The sequence below is a fragment of the Sinocyclocheilus anshuiensis genome, unplaced genomic scaffold (assembly GCF_001515605.1).
Source record: "Sinocyclocheilus anshuiensis isolate Anshui unplaced genomic scaffold, SAMN03320099.WGS_v1.1 scaffold2192, whole genome shotgun sequence".
NCBI classification, from domain to species: Eukaryota; Metazoa; Chordata; class Actinopteri; order Cypriniformes; family Cyprinidae; genus Sinocyclocheilus; species Sinocyclocheilus anshuiensis.
This window is the reverse complement of record NW_015542463.1, coordinates 287,800-302,475: the sequence shown is the minus strand read 5'-3', so window position 1 is coordinate 302,475 and position 14,676 is coordinate 287,800. Positions and strand designations below refer to the sequence as shown.

At 40.9% G+C, this 14,676-nt stretch overlaps 2 protein-coding genes across 6 annotated transcripts in view; both read left to right on the top strand.

Moving 5' to 3' along the window:
* Positions 1-8,577, top strand: part of LOC107693807 (zinc finger homeobox protein 4-like) — an 11,960-nt gene extending 3,383 nt beyond the window's left edge. For all 3 annotated transcript variants that reach the window (XM_016493328.1, XM_016493329.1, XM_016493330.1), the window contains 3 exons: positions 85-145; positions 877-4,925; positions 6,473-8,577. In XM_016493328.1, coding sequence (XP_016348814.1) covers positions 85-145; positions 877-4,925; positions 6,473-6,847 — 4,485 coding nt within the window. In that variant the 3' untranslated portion in view covers positions 6,848-8,577. The remainder of the gene's footprint in view (positions 1-84; positions 146-876; positions 4,926-6,472) is intronic.
* A 1,570-nt stretch (positions 8,578-10,147) lies between these two features.
* The window catches only part of LOC107693806 (polyadenylate-binding protein 2-B-like), a 10,515-nt gene continuing 5,986 nt past the window's right edge, over positions 10,148-14,676 (top strand). The window contains exons 1-6 of one of the 3 annotated variants that reach the window (XM_016493324.1): positions 10,148-10,628; positions 12,092-12,200; positions 12,502-12,569; positions 12,715-12,821; positions 13,822-13,909; positions 14,200-14,351. In XM_016493324.1, the coding sequence (XP_016348810.1) occupies positions 10,494-10,628; positions 12,092-12,200; positions 12,502-12,569; positions 12,715-12,821; positions 13,822-13,909; positions 14,200-14,351 (659 nt within the window). In that variant the 5' untranslated portion in view covers positions 10,148-10,493. Of the gene's footprint in view, positions 10,629-10,907; positions 11,038-12,091; positions 12,201-12,501; positions 12,570-12,714; positions 12,822-13,821; positions 13,910-14,199; positions 14,352-14,676 lie in introns of those variants that run through there. The other 2 variants (XM_016493325.1, XM_016493327.1) reach the window with 2 other exon arrangements.

Below are 14,676 nucleotides of genomic sequence, written 5' to 3'. Positions count from 1 at the left end.
TATATATATATAAACAAAAGTAATGACAAGCTTATAGAAGTGTTTTGTTTTTTAAGTAAATAATTGGTTTCCTCTTTTCATAAGGCTGCTCCTAAGCACCGTTCCATTGCTGAAGAAGAAGAATCCAAAGCCCAAAATGATGCAGGTGACTTTTGATCATCTATAAAGTTATTTTCAAGTTTGTGTTTGTGCCACAGTTGTTCAACACTATCCCAGCACTGAGATCAAGGGTTCCAGTGTTATTGATACCCGGCTTAGGTTATGCACCACTGGACACACAATTGGCTGTGTTGGTGACCACCTCGCTTCAGTAGTTTCCATGGCAATGAAGCACCTGTAGGTTGCACCCCACAAGTATTCGGTTTTTGTGCTGACTGCTGGACGTGATGATTGAAACAGAAAAAAATATTAATTTAAAAGTTCTGCTTTTAAATCTTGAAAACCTGATGTCCAGCATTTGTTTTCATGTTGGATATCAGGGGTTTCACAAGCTTTCTAGAGTCAGGGATGGACCAGGGACCCCTGTTACATACTGTATAAACTGAGTGTTGTGTTTTAAGCATGTTCTATAATAACGTGTATAGTTTATTAATTTATTTACCTACGATATGATATTGCAAAATCCTAAAAATTATTATTTTTGATTTATGGATTCATATACTTATACATTACAATACTTAATGTATTAAGTATTTTTGATAAACGGTTTTTTTTTTCTTTACAAAAAAGATCAAACAATTAGTGGAAAATTTGTGAAATTGTCCAAGACCTGTCTTACATATTCTGCATAATATTAGCCAATTGTTTAGTGTTGCAAAACTTATTTTGGACTTTTTTAAAGGCTTACTAATACTGAATTTTTATTTAATTCATCAGATGACACATCTCAGCTGAAACATTTAGAGAACACAAAATCCCCCTCAATGGCTTTCCAAAATGAGGGCGAATCTACAGATGCAGGTGACAAGGGTGGTTCTTCTCAGGAAAAAGAGCTGGATGAAGAGATGGAGGGAGGGAGAAATGAGGAAAGTGATGCGGGGGGGCTGGAGTCAGATCAGGACAATGCAGAGCAAACTATAAAAACATCAGAGGCTTCTGTCAGCAATGGCAGATCTGTTTGTAAAAACAGTGTAGCCTCTGAAGGTGACAACCGTCCATTCAAGTGTAATGCGTGTTTGGAGTCATTTCCCACTAGAACGGCTTTGAGTGTTCATTATAATTCAACCACCCATATTCAGAGGATGAGAACCGGGACGTTGAAAGACAGTGAATCAACCCCTTTCCTGGCTCGACCTTACATCTCCAACAAACCATACCAGTGTGCCGTCTGTCGTGTCTCCTACAATCATGCCATCACCCTGGAAAGTCATTTAAAATCTGTGTTGCACCAGAGTCGCAGCAGGAGTGCTGGGAATGCTACTCCTTGTTCCACTGCAAATACAGGAACTGGATCCATGGTTACAAACTTGGCTGCAACTACTGTTGGAAGCACCACACAGTTAGTTAACACCTCCACCAGCAATTGTGTCACCCAAGCAAACCTGACTGCATCAGCAGTAACGACCAAAGATGGAGAGCAGGTGCAGCCTCAGCTAGCTCCCTCATTACTTTCTTCTCCGGTGGCCTCTGCACAAGCCATGTCTGCTATTCTCACTCTCCTGACTTCCAGCCCAAATTCTCTCCCACACTCCATTCTTCCTTCTCTCTTCACAACCGGGACGTCTGCAACACCTGGAGCAGCTACCCCGCAGCTTATACCCCAGCCTCAGATGCTCATGCCCCTGGTGTTGAATGGACTCCAAACCCAAATCCAGGGCCAGAATCCAGAGTCTCCAAACCAGCTTTTGCAGCAGGCAGTGCCAGTCCTTGGTCTCAGTGCTGCACAACAGGCTCTCTTGGCCCAAAGACTCAGTGGCTTACAAAGTCAGTGGGCTGCATTTGGCCTCCCAACCACCACTCAAATGAGTTTAGAGGAGACCAACAAGATGCCGGACAAAGGTGCCGACATGAGAGTATGCAATGAGATAAAAGTCGAGCCTTCCGATCAGCAGATGTCACTAAAATCAGAAGAGGACTGGAAAATCGATGGTGTAAAAAAAGAGATGTGTATAAAGGCTGAGAATACACAGGAGCAAAGTGAGAAAATGGTGGGCGACAGCACAGCATGTGATAAAAAAGAGCAAGAAGAAAGTGAAATGAAAGCCGAGGGGATGGGTGAAAAGGTGTGTGAGGAGGAAGATGCAAACTCTAAAGTAACTAAATCCACAGCAGCCCCGGTCCTTCAGGGTGATAGTCCGTTGTCATGTGCTTTGGATCCAAACCAAGGTCTCAGCCATACACATACCGTTAACAGCTCTGCTGCTGCTAACTGTAACTTTCGTAACACAAATTTTGCCTTAAGATCTTCAGGCCATAGAAGTGCAAAAGATCAACCACTCTTATTTTCAGGACGGCCTGTTCTCACTGAGTTCCAGTCTCAGGTTCTATGGGCCTTTTTAGAGTCACGAGATGATGCTGAGACATCTAGTCCTCAGCGGGAGGACTGCGAAGCCCTTGGCAGGGAGGTAGGGCTAAGTGGAGAAGAGGTACGCAAGTGGTTCTTAGATGCCCGGCAATCCAAAGATAGGGAGAGATTAGACAGCTTCCATGATGAAAGAGACAGAAGTATGGAGGAAGAGGAAGGTAATTTAATGATAGATGAGGGTGAAGATGGACATAGTCCATCAGCGACAGGTAGTCATGCCATGGACTTATCCAGTAGTGCGGAAAGACACAGGATTGGTAAGGGAAGCCCAAGAGAACTGCTGTTGACATCTGACTCTGAAAATGAAGAGTTCTACACGTCTGTTATCGTTACTGATGAAGAAAGTCAAAGCAGCTCTATGAGGGAAGAGTCAGTTAGCCCAGTCAAACAGTCTTCACAGGTAGAGCCAACAGCTGAAAGGTCAGGTGGTGGTGGAAAGGTTCTTCGCTCTACCACAGTCTTCCTCTCGGATGCAGAGGATGACGATGATGATGAACAAAGTATGAAGCGGAAAAAGAGAAGGAGTGAGATTGATAAGGAAGAGGTGGAGATCAAGCGGGAGAAGCAAGATGTAGATCTTGATCTTCAGCTGGAGGCACAAGCAGACCCTCCTACTCCTCTTTCAGTTGCAGTTGATCATCAGGGCATTCCAGCTGGCTTCTTGCAGTCACTGCCCCTTTCCCTGTCTTTGACTCCACTTTCCACCCAGTTATACAGTCCATATGTACTCTCGCTTCCTTCATCAGTTATTGGGGTTGGTGTTTCTGAAGGTGATAGGGGTAAAATGGCCTTTTCAAACACTCAAGCAGTTACTCGAAGTCCAGCTGCTCTTTCAGACCCCCTTAATGCACACGCAGCCACCTCTTTTACACACTCCTTTTTATGTAATAGTAATGATTGTGAGTCTGCTTTGGATCTAAGTATGGGGAAAAACCACAGCTCTACATTATCATCAACATCATCATCTGTCTCCACAGCTAACAAGCCCTCTATACAGAAAAGTCATTTGCTTGATGGTCTGGGATTGAGACCAGCGACTGTTGGGGTTCCTACAGATGGAAGTCTTATTGTTGTTCAGGTGAAGCCAGATTCTGCCATTGCTATCCCATCTTCCAATAACAGTACTCTAACTAATCGCAATAATTTGGCTAAGACTAGCACTGTGTACATGAGGGCAGCAGAAAAAGTTAGCACATCACTCATAGAAAGGGAAAAAGAGAAGGAACGAGAAAAAGAGCGGGAACAAAAGAGGCCAAAATTCAGACGGTTCAGGGACATGAGACGGTCCAGGACCATCATCCATGCTGACCAGCTTGATATTCTCTATGGATGTTATTTCAAAGATCCAAACCCTGGAAAACATGAATTTGAGCAAATATCTGAGTGGGTGAACCTTCCAAAGAAAGTGGTTCAGATCTGGTTCCAGAATATGAGGGCAAGGGAGCGAAAGGGAGAGGTCCGTTTTATCAGTGATGGCACTTTGGCAGCTGTTGGGAAACCACTCATTAAGTTCACCTGGCCACTCTCAAAGCCCATATTCTCAATCCCACCTAAAACGAACCCAAGTCCCTCTACTGGCTGGGCCTCTGCAAAACCCCAAACTGGAAATGTTCCTCCAAAGACGGATAAGGTGAAGGAGGTCAAGGAGCTCCTGAAAACTCCCACCCAAGGTCCAAGTAGACCAAATCAGACACCCTCTTTCACCGTTGTGTCCACTGGTCCTTCATTAGTTCACAAGACCAAAGCAGAAGCAACTCCCATCACAATGGTTAAAATAGCTCCTAAGACAGTGGCCACACCGGTTGCAGTCCCTCTGCTTGTCAGTGAGATTCCTGCATCTCGATCTGCTCCAAAAAGGAAGGTTGAAGAGGTACGAGCGGAGTCGGACCATACCGATGAAGAGGACGATGATTATCAAGGAGGGGTTGAGTTTGGGACTACCAGCCATTTGGTGCCAAAATTGTCCACTACGCCAATTAACAAGTCTTCTGCCTTGGCATCTCAGAAACACAATGGGCTCAAATATTGGTCTCAGAAAGGACCATTCAAGATCAACACCCTGTCAAGAGAACAGTTAGGCCTGAGCTCCCAGCGACCTATGCCCACTACCACCTCCACCCCTACCACACCATCCCCTGTGACGGTTACAGCATCCTCTGTTCAAAGCCAAAAAGAAACAAGTTACATGCAGCAGAACTCCACCCCAAGACGACCTCGAACTCACCTGAACTCTCTTCAGCTGTCCATCCTGCAGTCGTGCTACGAGACATGTGCTCATCCTAATGCACTGGAGTGTGAGGCGTTGGGGACAGAGCTTGGGCTTCCACTAAAGGTTGTGCAAATCTGGTTCCAAAATACACGTGCCAAGGAGAAACGCTGGAGGCTTCAGCAAGAGAAAATGGTGAGGAAATTTTATTTAATATTGCAAAGCAGCTGTTTTCATGTACAATTTTTGTATTTTGCTACAATTTCACTGGCCTTCGAGGTCTTCAGATGTTTTCTCATCATAGCAACACAAGATATTTGCCAGATGCAGTAGATAAGATAAAATGGCACTAATAAAGTGTCACCTTTAATTAAAATTCTATTATTCCCTTTAACGTAGTGGTGTAAAAAGCATAAGAACAAAAATATTTTTTTCTTTTTTCTTTTTTTTACATTAATTGCTTAAAGGGATAGTTCACCCAAAAATGAAAATTCTGTCATTAATTACTCACCCTTATGTCATTCCAAACCCGTAAGACTTTCTTTCTGACCCTCCATAGACAGCAACGCAACTGACACGTTCAAAGCCCAGACAGTTAGTAAGGACATCATTAAAATAGTCCATGTGACATCAGTGGTTCAACTATAATGCTATTAAGCTACAAGAATACTTTTTGTGCGCAAAGAAAACAAAAATAATGACTTAATTCAACAATTTCTTCTGTGTCAGTCTCCTCCATGCATTCAAGAGAGTACCACGACACATGCATGTGGTGCTGCTGACGCAGTAGTAATGCTATTAAGCTACAATAATACTTTTTGTGCGCAAAGAAAACAAAAATAATGACTTAATTCAACAATTTCTTCTGTGTCAGTCTCCTCCATGCATTCAAGAGAGTACCACGACACATGCATGTGGTGCTGCTGACGCAGTAGTTAGAGTTCAGACGTAGAACGTACATCTCTCTTAGTTCATGATCTGTATATTCTGGTTCAGATAAGTAAGCCTGGGCAAAAAATTGCATGTCATTCTCTCAAAATCATCAGACATGTTATGTACATCGTGCATCTTCCTCTGCATGCAAACAAGGTGCAGCGCATCCGGGTTCTACATCAGAACGCTGGCTCCTGCGTCAGCAGCACCACACGCATGTGTCGAATGTGCATCAAAGACTGACACGGAAGAGAAGAAATTGTTGAATGAAGTCATTACTTTTGTTTTCTTTGAGCACATAAAAATTATTGTATTCTTGTAGCTTTATAATGTTGTGGTTGAACCACTGATGTCTCATGGACTATTTTAATGATGTCCTTACTACCTTTATGGGTTTGAAATCTGTAGTTGCGTTGATGTCTATGGGGGGTCAGAAAGGTCTTGGATTTCATCAAAAATATTTTAATTTGTGTTCCGAAGATGAACCGAAGGTCTTACGGGTTTGGAACGACGTGAGGGTGGGTAATTAATGACAGATTTTTCCTTTTTGGGTGAACTATCCCTTTAAGTAAAAAGATTGTAAGAATAGAATTTCTTATTCATCTTGGTACAAATGGCACATGGTTACTAAGTGTCATCAGGTAAATAAATGACCACATTTTTTCCTTTAAAACAGAGGGATTCTCATTTAATTGTTCACTTTTCTTTATTTTTATTGGTATTGCTTAGCATTATTTTTTATTTTAATTAAATGAAACTAACAATTTTTTTTTAATTTATTATTTTTTTTTTTTTACATCCTCACGCAGTCTCCTAATCCCAATGACCCTTCTAAGAAGGTAGACATCAGCTCGGGTAGCTACCTACAATATAATGCTCTCCGAGCCAACCGCCCCATCCTGCCCAAACCTGTACAACTGACAGTTATGGATCCAACTCCATCATATATCATCGGCCAGACAACAGGCCGTGAGACTCTGAGAGGCAAGTGCGATGCCTGTGGGGTTGAATTCGAATCCAGGGCTGCAGCACGTGACCATGTCTTCTCGGCTCGACATCTTGCCACTCTGAGAACCACTAACTTTGGTCAGCAAGCATCATTGGTCAGCAATGGATCTGGTATGGGGTCTACTGGTGTTGCCAGCCAGTCTTCTACCCCATCACCAGCTAGCAGCTCCAGCTAAACAATGAATTGAAGCTGGTATTGTCTGCGGACCCACTAAACTTGTTGGCTTTCAATAGACAGAAGATGGGTGCTGGTCTTTTAAGCTAATGTTCTTTTGAGGCTCTAAAATTGGAGCAGGCCCAGTTGACACTGGCCATCTTCGCTCTCTCTCCATGGATATCAGCGAGACATTGTTATTATTATGATATAGAGTCTTTTCTTACAGGGCTCCTTTTAATGACCTATTGCCACAGCATCATTTTACTATAAATAATCTACTGAAATGGTAATCATGGACATGCTAATGCTTATGTGATTATGGTCCGTCTTCACAACGTCATCCCGGTTTAAACTCCTATTGTGTTGGGTATTATTTCTACTCACGTTTACACAAAACACTTTGTTTGATTGGGAGAATCTATGGTAATGAAGCACCCAAAAACTCAACCAAAGTGCTCTGGGTTCTCAATTATGTTTGTGGTACTGCTTTTGCTTGAGCCAGGGTGGTCTTTTGCCTGTTTTAAAGCCTATATAGAAGAGTCGTTTTTCTAAGCTGATTTATCTCCAATTGTCTTGTTAATTCAAAGAAATTTATTCTGTAAACAGAAGTTCCCCTTCTGGCTCATTTGAAAGAAATAACTAGACCACGCTAATGGTAGATGGTAATGAAATGGCAAGTAAGACTGAGAATGTGTCTTCTGGAATATGGAGATTTTGGGAGAGTGTTCTGAATCCAGACGCATTAAAACGAGGACGTTGTTAACAATACGATAGCTATTTTTGAACAACCATCATGACAATCCCGTAGTCATCAGCAGAGCTCACATTGAAAGTTCAAGATGTCAGATGGTCATCATACAGCACTTTGACCCTTTTAAAGTCCAACGTTTTTTTTTTTTTTTTAGGTTTTCGTGTTCCGCAAAATAAACATAATTTTGTTGTATGGTGAAATCTTACTGTATGTCAAACTATAATGAAGTATTAATCAGCTTTTAATGTTATTTTTAAAGGGTTTGCATTTCACATAGTTAAACACAGACAAAAAAATATGGATCAGACCTAGCCGCTGTGCACGAAGCCAAAGTCAAGTCTGTACTTACACAATTTTATATGGATTTGTGGAACATCGAAATTATATACCTTACACCCTCTGATAAACCATTTCGTTTGGTTTGAATTTTTAGGGAGTAACCCCAGCTTGTTGATATAAATTAAACACAAAAGTCATTTATTTATGGTAAGAGCAAAAGCGTTTTAGAATTATGGGAGAGAGTTGTCATCTTTTTTTCTGCGTTTTGTGTTGTTGTGAACTGAGTGCTCATACTGAGTAGATTCAAGTATTTTTCTTAAAACCCACCAGGAGAGAAGACAGGGTGCTTTAGTGAACCTGGAAACTACTCATCAGGGCAACAGGTGTGATTTGAAGGACATGAAATACTAAAGACGATTTTCCTTTTTGGTTTATTTTGTATAATATTATTGATACTATTAATACTTTATCAAATTGCAAAACTAAAAAAGATTTTCTAATGAACTATATTAAGAAAATGATATTCCAAAGTTGTTATTCTTCTTGCTTTGTGTCATTAAAGAAACCAAAAAGCAATCTTGATTGGAAGTGTTCGTAATGCAAACTGCAAATGGAGCTCCCATGCCTTGACACTTTGAACTAGTCCTGGGTTTAAGCATGAGCTACAGAGAAATGCATTTCAGACAACTCCGCTTGGAACACTTGAAGTTCATAGAAAAGTTTTGTTTTCGGTATATATTCCAGCAAATACAAGTTGTTTTTCTTCAACTAGTGTCAAGTTGTAGCTCATATGAAATGAAAATGGACTGGGTTGTAGTGCAGTGCTACAGGACGTGGGATCACACGGTGTTGCACTGTTCAGAGTATATCGGTAGGATATGGAGAAATGCTTTTATATTATCTTTTCACCTTTTCATTGACACTTGATTATCACTTGTTATAACTGTACTACTTACTATTTTTCAGTACTTTCATCACTTTTGATTATTATTGATTCATAACGGTTTTAATGGCATTTCAGACTTCGAGATGTCATTGATATGAATATTAAATGATAATGGTGGCAGTCTTATGAAAAATTAGAGTATTGATTAAGCTTGTTTTCCCCTCACTTGTACCTTCATTTTGTGTTGGTTCTCTTTTTTTCTTATGCAGAAAACAAATAAACTGAAATTCATGTACTGATGTTTCTCTTCATTATGTAAATTACCCTTAGAATTTATGTAGATACATTCATATTTTAAGTTGTGTGTTGGAAGCACTAATTAATATAACTATTATGGACTATGTTGTCAGGGATTATCTGAGAAATTAGCACAATTTTTTAAGCATACATCTTGCGTCACCCAACACTGCTTGAGCTTCATATGTTGCTTGATGTGGTAGGCAAAATTAAAAAATACTGAAAAAGTAGGCCTACTTAGAGATAACATGCGTGTCACATAGTGGGTAAGACGAATATGCATAGTTTTAATGGCCTCGGGTTAAGTTATATTGAAGATTTAGGAATTCCACTGTGCTTTGCATTGTTGCCAGATCTCATTTGAAAACTTATAAATCATATATTAAACGAGCACATTTCATTTTGAAAATGTGCTTTATGTACATTATTTAAAATATATATATATATTAAAATATCTCACATAGAGGCCATCTACAACTACTGATAATCCAAATGAATGTCTTTTGTGCGCACACACACACACACACACACACAGGGAATGGAAAAGGGAGAAATGTAAGAAATTGTACAGTATGTAACAAACAACTCAGACAGTAGGTGAGGACAGCCATTTTAGTGGTCATGCTTTATTTTTCTTCATTTATTATTTTAGTTTTTATGAATATGACAAACATCCTGAGAAGGAAGGAGATAAAAAATGAAAAATCACAATCTTATTCCTGACTTTTGACAACTGAACTGCTTTAAGTGGTTGGTCATACTTGTGCTTTTTAGGCCAAGTAATAGGAAGCCTAAATATGGGCCTGTATTCTGGAAGTGTTTAAATGTATATTATCTATAAAACTTTGTGTAAAATACAAGTCCACGTGGATTATATTGTGCGGACATGGCAACATAGCATAGTAGCTCAATCTAAGTGGTTTGTGAGCCGTGATTGACGCTGCTTTTATCCAATCACAGTTGCTGTTGTAAAGTCTAAGCAGCGAGCGCAGAGAAATAACCCAAGAGAACTCCAATACCCGTCCTCGATACGTTAAGAGGGCGTGTCTAAAGTGAAGAATTGTCCAATCACCCGTCGATGGTGCGCCTGCAGTGCTCAGAAACCCCGCCTACGGCTTCCATTTCTGTTCTGGAACACACGAGCCCTCGCGAAGAATACACATTTGCTTTTCTGAATTTGTCTTCTAATGTAAATAGAGTAGTAAGTGCGACATATTGACGAAGTGAAACCTATTTATATTTGGATAAATAGTGTTGTTTTTTTTCCGCTGAAGGACACGTTTGAGCTCCAGAAGAAGCGAGGCGGGCTTTTATTCCCCATTTTAACTTTAGTGAGCGGCGTTTTCCGCCGTTTTTTTTTATTCCCTCCCCTACCCCTCTCTCGCTCCCCCCTGTGAGAGTCGCGGCCTGTAGTACAGCCACGAGGCGCGTCGGACCACCGGGAATCAGGCGATGGCGGAGTTTGGTAACGGACTGGCAGATGAATCTCTGCTGGACTCAGACCCTGGACATTCAGAACTTGAAGACCCAGGCGTCGGCGATGAAGAACCGGGATTAGACGAGGGAGAGGCCGCTATTGAAGATCCGGTGAGTGAAGGACGCATTTCCCTCGCTTTAACAACAAGTTAAATTTTTTTGTATAGGTTTTCATCCTAAATTCTTCCCCCAGCCTCACATTTAAAAGAAATATGTGAATTTCATACCAAAACTAAATACTCATGTTTACGCGAAACCGGTTTTGCCAGGTCGGTTTGTCCGCCATTGTGGCTCACGAAGTGCAGTAGAATTAGTGAGTGACATGCGTGCTGCTGGCCGCCATGTTGGCGCAACATTGGTCTGGGTTCCTCTGCGCCAGATCTGTCGACCTAGCGGGGGGAAAAAATCTTCATCGCAAAAAATGGGAGACGGGAGATGTAAGAGACCGGGGCGAGGGTAGGACAGGCCGTTATTATCCGCAGCAGTGTTGGTCCATCCGCAAAGAAGCAGACAGCTCACGGTAAACACGCCTCTTTTCTGATCAGTAATATTTGTGGCGTGCAAAAGTAAGTCGCGTTGGTAACTGCGCGCGATTGTTGTTGGCCTCTGCAATGGAATAAATCTTTATGCGACGTGTGTGACATGTTAAGAGGCGTGAGAAGCTTTTATTTTCAGATTTTGCGTCGAATTGGTAACATTAAGGAAAACTACAGAGTTGTCGGTGGGCAAAGCGCACTGTATGTAACGTAATGCACATCTGTATCGTCGCGATCATTTTATTCGATGTGCGCTAAAGATTAAATGCCGCTCGTGATGTATTGCATCATTTGTTGGTGATTTTGTGATGGAGATGGTGCATTGGGGCTGGGCTGGTGCGTTTTTCTCCGTGCACATTAACATTATTGGAGCTAGAGTAGGTCATGCATTTGCATGCAGAATGCATGTCTACTTTATTTTATCATGCAATGAGGATGTGTAGTATATAAATAAGTAGTCACTGTTGGTTGCGCTTGTGATCGGTTGTGAATGCTAGCTCGTATCATGCAAAATCTTGTTTTAACTGCGTGAAAGAGGCCATCACATACATGCTGGGTTACTTTACTCGCGATCCAAGTGCGACTCCCGCTGCCCTGCAATGCAGCACTGCTCAAACTTGTGTGCGTGCGTGTGAACACACACTAAAAGTGTGTTCGCTCGCGCACAACAATGCGTGCACGGATGGCATCATGCTTAGGGCGTCTTGCTGACTGGACAATAATAAATGGTGGTTTGAAAGAGCTCGGTGCACAATCACGTGTGAAAGTGCATGTGCATGCTGTGTCCACGATCACTGGTGAGAATAATTAATGAGTATGCATTCTGGGAAAGAAATCGGCTGTGCATTTCAAAATGGGTTTAGCGGCAACACATGATATTGATGCAATATAGATCCAATGTGGCTGTCGATGAGGGAAGCCAAATCATTTATTCAGAATGTAGTTATGCAAAATATTCCATTTCAGTTTTGTTAAATGTCTAACAATGTGTTTTTTGATGGTTGAAGTCAGTATATGTGCATTACTTTGCCTTTTCAGGAGCTGGAGGCAATTAAAGCCCGGGTGCGAGAGATGGAGGAGGAGGCAGAGAAACTGAAGGAGCTACAGAACGAGGTGGAGAAACAGATGAATCTCAGTCCTCCACCTGGTAAGTGAGACTAAACGAATTAATGAATGAGGGAGGGTGAACGGGCAAGTCTGTGGAAGATTGAGCTCTAGGGAGAGCACTGCAGAAAAGGCAGTACTGGTGAATAGGACTGCATTAGAGGGAGAAGAATAACTAGCTCTGGACCATTTGAGGTCAATTGAGTTATGACTAGAAAAAGAACGTAAACTAGATTTCAGCTGTGAAGCTATGCAGTAATCTTGCAGACACTAGTTTCTGTGCTAAATCACATAAATGCATGAGTGTTGGAGTTGAATGGGAATACGGTGTTTTCTCTTTGCAGCTGGCCCTGTCATTATGTCTATTGAAGAGAAGATGGAAGCAGATGGGAGATCTATTTACGTTGGAAATGTATGGGCAATTATTTTTATACCGACTTAACTACAAGCTATATTCATGTATTTTGTTGCATTTATGTCACATGTAATATTTTCCTTATCATAATTGATTTAATGACATTTTAGAAGTGGTGTTGATTCGATTTTGTCTCTTGCAGGTGGATTATGGTGCGACGGCAGAGGAGTTGGAGGCGCATTTCCATGGCTGTGGTTCCGTAAACAGAGTCACCATCTTGTGTGACAAGTTTACAGGACACCCCAAAGGGTAATTCATGCACTCTTCTGTTGGTTTTTCTCTCTTAACCTACAACATTCGTCGTCGTCTTGGGCATCTTATTTTCTTCTGTTTTGCAGCATCTGCTCCGGATAGGCACTGTAGGTTAGAGTAGGCATTGATGCATCACCTCAACCCACAAAATGAACAGTAGCCACTGAAATATTATTCAGATGTTCTGAAATTTTGTACAGTAAAGCACACTATTAATCACAAATTATTTTACCTTAAAATAACTTGTCTCCAGAATCGGTTGGAACATAATTGTTTATCTTTTTGAATAGCTACATTGCAGTAATTAGTATGGTCTTTTGTTACGTTGCATGATTTTACACTATTTATATATGGACTTGAAACTGTGAAGTGTGAGACTGTTCTTTAGCCTTTGTGCTATTCTGGTGCACAGTGTTTTCAAGCTGCTCCCATTAATAATTTGAATAATTGCATGGGGTCATTTTTTAATGCAATGCTTTAATCACAGCTACTTTGAACTGTGCATATCTTAATACATTTTTAACAATATGTATATTAGGGCTGTGCGATATTGAAAAAAAAATTCTCTGCTATATGCGTCGAACTAAAACTTTGACCTTTTGCAATGTTTTGATTTAAGTAGCCTATTATTAAAATGATTCAGATATCGCACGGCGTTGCGATATGCATTTCGCGATATGCATTTCGCGATATTTCGATATTTTCGACATATCGTGCAGCCCTAATTAGGGATATGCCGGTTTTTCATGTTGCGATTAATTGCTAATGCTTTTATTACGGTATACAGTATATTCACAGTATTTAGAAGTGCCCACAATAACAATATTGTGCATATTCATTACCGTGATGTATCGCATTACCGAATACCGGCAGAAGTCTAGCCCTAATGCATATTTAGTTTTTTGGTGCATATATTAGGGCTGTGCAAAAAATCGAATGCGATTTTTTATTGACCACACCTGCCCTCATTTGATAATTTGCCCTCTTCATGTTTCAGGTTTGCATATATAGAGTTTGCAGACAAGGAGTCTGTTAGGACAGCCATGGCACTGGATGAGTCCTTATTCAGAGGAAGGCAGATTAAGGTGAGATGAGGCATTACAAACTTGCTAACTAATGCTGCTAATAAATGTTTGACTTTTAAAGTCAACATAAAACTGATAATTCTGTTAAAGCAACAAATATTATTATTGTAGAAATGTAGCACACATGCTTTATGAAGGATTGGCAAACACTTACATTTTCAGTTTATTTTTTACCTTTTTTTAATATTATGTCATTTATTCAAAATTTTTAGGGTTTGTACAAAATATATTTCAAATGGTTTTGGAGTCTTTTGAAATTGTAATCATAAATTTCCCAACTGTTCTTACAGGTTGGGGCCAAGAGAACAAATCGTCCTGGCATTAGCACCACAGACCGCGGTTTCCCTCGGGCCCGCTTCCGCTCACGGGGAGGAAACTTCTCATCCAGGGCGCGCTACTACAGTGGCTACACACCCCCCAGAGGCAGAGGACGGGCCTTCAGGTGAGCTTCATGCCAGCCTTGCACGTTTGACAGTGACTGACACACAGGCTCCATCCTGACAGAGAGTGCTGCTGTGAAAGTGTGTGTGCATCGGGGTGGGGGGACAATCTAAAATAAGTGTTTCTAAATGTTGATGCTTCATTTTGTTATTTATTTTATTTATCCCATCTTGTCATGCAAAACACTGCTGGAAAAATGTATCAAAAAAAGAAAAATAATGTATCAGAAAATGAAATTCATGTTGGTTTTATAATAACATGCCAGTCGTTTTTTTCCTTTTTCAGTCAGGTCCCCCCCCCCCCCCCTCTTCTTTTTTTTTTTTTTT